This window comes from Scaptodrosophila lebanonensis, unplaced genomic scaffold, assembly GCF_003285725.1.
Source record: "Scaptodrosophila lebanonensis strain 11010-0011.00,11010-0021.00 unplaced genomic scaffold, SlebRS2 tig00000145-arrow-arrow-pilon, whole genome shotgun sequence".
In the NCBI taxonomy this organism is placed as follows: domain Eukaryota; kingdom Metazoa; phylum Arthropoda; class Insecta; order Diptera; family Drosophilidae; genus Scaptodrosophila; species Scaptodrosophila lebanonensis.
This window is the reverse complement of record NW_022060590.1, coordinates 626,499-634,748: the sequence shown is the minus strand read 5'-3', so window position 1 is coordinate 634,748 and position 8,250 is coordinate 626,499. Positions and strand designations below refer to the sequence as shown.

Below are 8,250 nucleotides of genomic sequence, written 5' to 3'. Positions count from 1 at the left end.
TGTAACTCAGTGGTGTAAGTTAGTCTGGATACAGGGTATTTTGCTGGCGACTTTGACGTTCGACTTTAGCGTTCTCTCTTGTTACATTTGTAATGGGTTAAGAATTTAAAGCAGTTTGAAGTTTGGTATAGCAACTAGTTCAAATAAGATGTGAGCCACTGTAAAAGCAATCAATGTTACTGAAATTTAAGTTTCAAAGGTTTTAATATTGAAGAAATTAAACCTAATACAAGGAAAACTATAGACCATTTGTTTTTTAATCTATATAATTGGTGCAATTACACATATTTGCTTAAAATAAAATAGCAGAAATGGGCAGTTTGTTTGAACCACTTCAACATAAGCCCAACAACGTGCGTAGAAACGCAAAACCAAATGAATCCTCCACATCGAAGCTGACATTCCGGTTCAATCAATATCATCTTGCTCATCATCGTCAAGCTCTAATTTAAAATCACCATCGGTGGTATACTGACCACGTTGTCCAAAACTAAGGGACTCGTTAGTCGTCTCTGGGTACGAATTGAACACGTGGTTTTCATCATCGATGTCATAGATATGGCTGATATTGCCATTTCCGTAAGCTGGTAAGGTATGATCAAATTTTGTAAATAATTCCCTTATGTAATATTCACTAATACAATACCGTCTACATATTTAGCCAGATTTGGTGGAACCCAGGCCTTAACTCTCTCAATGTTCTCCAACGAGGATTCGCCTTTTTCCAGTCCTACAAAGTACAGTGATTTTTTAGTGAGTTATATTCATAAGAAAAATTAATATACTAACCTAATAGCAACCCCATTCGTTTTAAGACCTCGATGTCATCATGCATTTCAAATGTATTATTAAATTTGAAAATATATTCGGATCTGTAGTAAATAAGAAACAAGAAATTGATATACAACTTTAGTGAAAGTAAATTATTTTATATAAGAATCAGAATGGTAAGACTTACTTGTCGTTGGTAACGCTACAATTAATTTTAGTGGATTTGTGAGTATTAACTATTATGAACGGTAATTGTATGGATGAATTTGGTGATGGTACCAATCCTTGGCTCTCTACTTTCTTGTTCCGCTCGACCAGTCCCTTAAATGCCACATGTTGCATTATCATTTCACGCAGCATGTCGTGTTTTTGTTTTATGCGTTCCCGACGTTTCTGATTCTCCTCCTCAAGTGCCAGAAGTTGCTGCATATAATGAAAAATATTACCGAGTAGAAAGTAGAAGTCGCGCGATATGTTTACCCTCAAGGAAATACATACATACATAAGTAGATATATATGTTCATTTTGCTTGTATTTTCTAGTAACAGTAAATTTTTTTAGGGTATGCCCACTTTGTATACCCTGTTTTGTGCAATGTATGTAACAGGCAGAAGGAGGCATCTCGGACCTCATAAGGTATCTAAGGTATATATAAAAAGAGAGAACGATACAGTCGAGCAGGCCCGGCTGAAAAATACCCTGTACCCACTCCCACAAAGAAAAGAATTAAAAAAGTTTTTTGTAAATAAATTTAAGAAATTAAAAATTCAATTAAATTAAATTTAAAAAAAGTAGTAGAAAAGCTAAAGTCGGGTGTCCCGATTTTAAAATACTCTGTACATATGTGTAGAACAAATATATAACTTAAATAAGAGAGAACAGTCGAGCAAGCCGGACAGTAAAATACCCTGTACTCTCTCTCCCACAAAAATAGAAAAACATTAAAAATTACCTTAAAAGAAATTCAATACATACCTCATGGAAAGAAGTATACACTGCGCGACAACCGATTAGCATTCTCTATGCTTCTTCGTTTTGAAGCTTAATATCAGCCAATCTTATAAAGCTACTAAAATTAACTTTCTAGCTAATAAAACTTTATTAAATTATATCTTATTTATAATGTTCAGGTCGAGCGAATTGGCGGCCATGTCAGTAAAGGCAGGTTTTAACGCTCAATCCAAGATTTTACGGCTCTTGCAGTGTGTATGGGCGTTATCGTGCTGGAACTTCCATTCCAAGGATCCAAAAATATCATTGATTGCTTTTTTCAATACCCCAGTGTATGCTGTGGCATTCATACGACTTGTAAGAAATGGCAGTTTTATGGTCCCATAGTACGTAACTGCTCCCCATACCATCACACCAGTGGTTTTAGTTGCAATAAAACCAATCCAGGACTTTCCAGCATATCCAAATGCAGCCCAAATCATTAATGATACGCCACTGAGTTTCCGCTTATGACAGGTTTGCCGTGGTGGCCTGAAATTGCTGCAATATTTATGGCAACCATCTGGGTCGTCTAAATTAAGTTTTTTCGCGTCGGAAAGAATAATATTGCGAAATTTATTTGTCCAAAATTTGTGCTTTTCGGAAAATGCTAAACGAGCCCGACGGAAGTGGAAGTAGCTTAGGTACTGGCTCTCGGGAAGTATATTTAGCGTTAATATTTTCAACCAGAATTTGGTGGACTCGTCTTCCAGTAACATTGAGATCTAATGACCCCTTGTAAACCCCCTTGTAACGAGATACATGACATGTCCTTTTGAACAGCAAGACGCCTAATTCCCGTTTACAACGTTCGTCAATGTTGGTGGGTCTTCCGTAGCGTTGGATCTCACCATAAGAATCAGGTTTCTTAAGAATATTATTTATTGTGTTTCGGTGTCGATTGACTCTGGCAGCTATTTTGTACCTTTTCCTCTTAAATGCATTCCACATGGCATTTTAAGTAAAATCCACATTTCGTATGAACATTCAACGGCAACTCCTAATTATGAGATTTGTTCTCCAGTTTTATCTCTGTCAGCTTCCCCTAATATGGTTCCCCTCTGCCTTCTTCAATTGAAGTTTCATCGACGCTGGTTAACATTCCGCCGGCGAACAATGAAAAATCAGTCCTGCAGTACTCAATGCTTTAAAAAGGTCCGCACCCGTTTCAGACTTAATACCTAAAGTGGCTGAGGTTGCAGCTTCTGCTGCCAATCCTCCTACTCTTAATGTCGTGGCCCCTTGGAAACAAGTGTTTGTATCGAGGTTATCCGCTGATATGAATTGCGAATCCATTAAAACTTATATCGCCAGCAAAACTTCTGCTAGTGTTTCAATTTCTAAATTTAATTTTTCCGAACCTCGCGAAAAAGCGTCGTTCAAAACTAGCGTTTCCGTTGAACTGTTTCCGATCATTTGTGACAATAAATTTTGGCATCCTCAGATTGTTCATGAGTTCTAACAAAGAACAAGAGAGAACGCTACAGTAGAGCAAGCCCGACAGTAAAATAGCCTGTACTCTCCACAAAAAAGGAAAATAAAAAAAACAACTAAGTTATTAAAAATAATTTAATTAATTAATTAAATTAATAAAGAAAATTTATTTAATACATACACAGAAGACATGTTTATGTACAGTTTTAACAGCATATATTTACATCACGTGCCTGTGCGTGTTTATATGCGTGTATGTATAAGATACGGACATCGCTACAGCGCATGGGTAGCGATTTTATTTATGGCTATAACTTTCTTCAGAATTGACCTATCATGATGAAACTTGGCATACAGATACATAATCACTAACGGGATGTAGTTACCAAATTTTAGTTCGAAATCCTAAGAACTACGGGTTAGAAGGATCTCAGAAGGTACAAGAGCTAGAATTACCAAACTTGGTATCCAGGTTCCCCTGAGCCCTAGGCAGGTCAAGATTGTTTTTTTTTATAACTTCCGTAATTCTTGGAATTTTGAAATCAATTTTAGTTACATCCCGTTAGTGCTTATGTGTCCGTATGCCAAGTTTCATTATGATAGGTCAATTCTGAAGAAAGTTATAGCCATAAATAAAATCGCTGCCCATACTCTGCTTGCAGCGCTGCCCGCAGCTGTTGTTGTTGCTGCTGGGGTTCAACTTTGTGCTGCATACAAACACGCATATAAACACGCCGAGACACGATTCTGATGTAAATGTATGCTGTTGAAACTGTACATGAACATGTCTTTAATTTAATTAAATAATTTAATTAATATAATTTTTTTTAGTTATTTAAAAAAAAAATGTTTAATTTTTTCCTTTTTGGTGGGAGGTACAGGGCAATTCTTGTTTTTCCTAACTCCGGTAATTCTTGGAATTTTGAATTTGGCATATACATCTAGTTCATAGTTATTTGTCCGTATGCCAAGTGCCATCATAATAGGTCAATTATGAAGAAAGTTATAGCCATAAATAAATCGCTGCTCATTCGCTGCCTGCAGCACTGCCGGCAGCGCTGCCCGCAGCTGTTGTTGTTGTTGCTGCTTTGGTTCAACTTTATGCTGCATACATACACGCATAGGCACGTGATGTAAATGTAAACTGAACATAAACATGTGTTCTAATTTAATTTAATTAATTAATTCAATTTTTTTTAATAATTTTTTTTCTTTTTTGTGGAGAGTACAGGCAATATCCCGACAGTAAAATAATACTAAAATATTACAAGACGAATGAACATACATACATACATAGATGTGTACATGTAAATAGATGTGTACATATGTATGTGTGTACATTCACACATTAGTGTCTCACATTTTGCTTTGGCTATTTCAATCGTTTGCACGCAACTACACGAACAGCTGCTTGGATGTGTGTGTGTGTGTGTGTGTGTGTATGTATACTTAGTTGCCCCCATTGATATTTTGTATTGTTTGTTCCGCCTGCATTTGTAGAATGCATATTTTGAAAATCCTTGAACGCAAAGTTATAGATTTAGTTATGTAGATTACAGTCCCCAAATTTGAAATCGATCGGAAAAAATTTATAACACATATCACACTAATGTGTGAATGTACAGACATACATATGTACACATCTATGTACACGTACACATCTACAAGGTGCAATTCAAAAGTTCCAGGACTTTTATTAAAAAACGAAAACTATTTTTTTTTTTTGAAAAATTTATTGGTCGCCTTCAAAATAGTCTCCTTCCGCCTGAATACAACGTTTTGCACGTTCAAGAAGGTGATCGAACGACTTTTTTAGGTCATTTGTCGGTATAGCGTTGAGGATGGCGTTAGTGATTATGTATCTGTATGCCAAGTTTCATCATGATAGGTCAATTCTGAAGAAAGTTATAGCCATAAATAAAATCGCTGCCCATACTCTGCTTGCAGCGCTGCCCGCAGCTGTTGTTGTTGCTGCTGGGGTTCAACTTTGTGCTGCATACAAACACGCATATAAACACGCCGAGACACGATTCTGATGTAAATGTATGCTGTTGAAACTGTACATGAACATGTCTTTAATTTAATTAAATAATTTAATTAATATAATTTTTTTTAGTTATTTAAAAAAAAAATGTTTAATTTTTTCCTTTTTGGTGGGAGGTACAGGGCAATTCTTGTTTTTCCTAACTCCGGTAATTCTTGGAATTTTGAATTTGGCATATACATCTAGTTCATAGTTATTTGTCCGTATGCCAAGTGCCATCATAATAGGTCAATTATGAAGAAAGTTATAGCCATAAATAAATCGCTGCTCATTCGCTGCCTGCAGCACTGCCGGCAGCGCTGCCCGCAGCTGTTGTTGTTGTTGCTGCTTTGGTTCAACTTTATGCTGCATACATACACGCATAGGCACGTGATGTAAATGTAAACTGAACATAAACATGTGTTCTAATTTAATTTAATTAATTAATTCAATTTTTTTTAATAATTTTTTTTCTTTTTTGTGGAGAGTACAGGCAATATCCCGACAGTAAAATAATACTAAAATATTACAAGACGAATGAACATACATACATACATAGATGTGTACATGTAAATAGATGTGTACATATGTATGTGTGTACATTCACACATTAGTGTCTCACATTTTGCTTTGGCTATTTCAATCGTTTGCACGCAACTACACGAACAGCTGCTTGGATGTGTGTGTGTGTGTGTGTGTGTGTATGTATACTTAGTTGCCCCCATTGATATTTTGTATTGTTTGTTCCGCCTGCATTTGTAGAATGCATATTTTGAAAATCCTTGAACGCAAAGTTATAGATTTAGTTATGTAGATTACAGTCCCCAAATTTGAAATCGATCGGAAAAAATTTATAACACATATCACACTAATGTGTGAATGTACAGACATACATATGTACACATCTATGTACACGTACACATCTACAAGGTGCAATTCAAAAGTTCCAGGACTTTTATTAAAAAACGAAAACTATTTTTTTTTTTTGAAAAATTTATTGGTCGCCTTCAAAATAGTCTCCTTCCGCCTGAATACAACGTTTTGCACGTTCAAGAAGGTGATCGAACGACTTTTTTAGGTCATTTGTCGGTATAGCGTTGAGGATGGCGGTCGCCGCCTGTTGGATGGCATCAACGTCAGCATAGCGGTTTCCTTTCATGGCCAAATTTAGTTTTCCGAACAAATGAAAAACACACGGTGCCATATCAGGTGAATACGGCGAGTGGTTAATGGTTAAAATGTGATTTTTGATCAAATAATCGGTCACAATCGGTTGATTTTTGAGCAATTTTTGGTCGTCAGTCAATTTGTGCGGAACAAACCGTGCACACACCTTTCGTAAGCCCAAATGTTCGGTAAAATGCGATAAATCTATCGATGTTTTGGAGATGTTTAATTCCATTTCCATCAATTTCAATGATGATTTCGGCTGATTTTTGATGAATTCACGCACTGTTTTGATGGCATTTTTGGTGATCACGAATTTTGTTTGGCCCACATGTTGATCGTCATTTATGTCCTCACGACCACTTTGAAAACGTTGAAACCACTCGTTTTTTTCGAAGCTCATTTTCCGACCGATAACACAAACATACTGACACTTAAAACGCAATAACTTCACTTCCAATCGATGAAATGTCATGAAATTCTCACTGGACAATCGATAAAGATAGCAGATTCTAACGCACCAGTCGACATATAGATAGCGCCACCAGGGGGCGCTAGATTCAAAAAGTCCTGTTTCCTTTGAATTGCACCTTGTATGTCCAAATTTCTGCTTCCTAAATCTTACGGTTTGGGCTGTGCGTTGATTGCACATAGCTTTTCGTGTCCCGATTTCCACGGGATCTCTAGTTCTTCGCTACATTCCTATATTCCAAGACCCTTATAGAATTCCTTATTCTAATTAAAAAGTATCATATCGTCTGCGTCACCAAAACCTCCTTGGTTTTCACGAAGACTTTCAAACTTTAAAAATGTTAGATCTAGATGCTTTAAAAAGTATAAGCAGTCGGGCCTATCTCTTGACTTCTATCTTCTTAATTCACGATGTTATAATAATTACCTTGCCCGTTGCAAGTTCGTTAATTCTAAACGTAAAACTGCTTCTCTACCTTCATCAATTTTCCTTGGTGACAAAAAAGCCAGCAACGATTCTGAAGCTGGTGACTTGTTTGCCAGTGTCTTCCAGTGAACTTATTCCTCTGTCTTTATTAGTAGTACCTCTTATCCTTATATCGTTATGTCGTTTACACTGACTTCAGTAAAGAATTTGACTCTGTGAACCATGATCTTCTGCTCTTTAAGCTAATGCAGTTCCCAACGGATCTTGCTTAGGCCGCACATTTCTAAGCCTGTGTTTGCATCATCAGGTGTGCCTCAAGGTAGCCATCTTGGCCCGTTACTTTTTACATTATTTATTAATGACGTCACCGCTTCCTTGTCACACTCTCATATTCGTATGCTGATGATGTGAAACTTATTTTGACTTACAAAGACCCTTCTCATTTTCATCGCCTGCAGGATGATCTGAACTGCATGCAATCTTGGTGCTTAGCTAACCACTTGCACCTCAAATGCTCTAAATGTAAGTTCACGACATTTCACCGAACTTTGCATCATTTAGGGACGTATACGATTGACAATATGGCATTGCGACGTATATCGACCGTTAAAGACCTTGGGGTTCTTTTTGATTCCAAATTGAACTTTAACCTTCACATATCTAGTATTGTCAATAAGGCCAAGGGATTACTTGGACTCATTAAACGTTGGTCCAAGGAATTTAATGACCCTTATACCACTAAGCTTCTTTACACTGCTCTAGTACGCCCTGTGCTTGAATACTGCTCATGCGCTTGGTCTCCGCAGTATAGAACGCATCAGGAAAGTATTGAGTCTGTTCAGAAGTTTAAGCTGGGATCCCAATCTTTGCTTGCCATCGTACTCTAGTAGACTGATGCTTATAAACCTTCCTTCCTTAGTAAATCGTAGGACGGTTCTTGGAGTAGTTTTTCTCCACAAGTTGGTTA

The 8,250-nt window shown here is 36.9% G+C and overlaps 1 protein-coding gene across 1 annotated transcript in view; it reads right to left on the bottom strand.

Annotated features, from left to right (window-relative positions):
* Positions 1-248: 248 nt before the first annotated feature.
* Positions 249-8,250, bottom strand: part of LOC115629401 (transcription factor Dp) — a 71,985-nt gene continuing 63,983 nt past the window's right edge. The window contains exons 7-10 of the mRNA XM_030525859.1: positions 959-1,194; positions 790-872; positions 647-730; positions 249-584 (exon numbers count right to left, since the gene is read on the bottom strand). Coding sequence (XP_030381719.1) covers positions 409-584; positions 647-730; positions 790-872; positions 959-1,194 — 579 coding nt within the window. The 3' untranslated portion in view covers positions 249-408. The remainder of the gene's footprint in view (positions 585-646; positions 731-789; positions 873-958; positions 1,195-8,250) is intronic.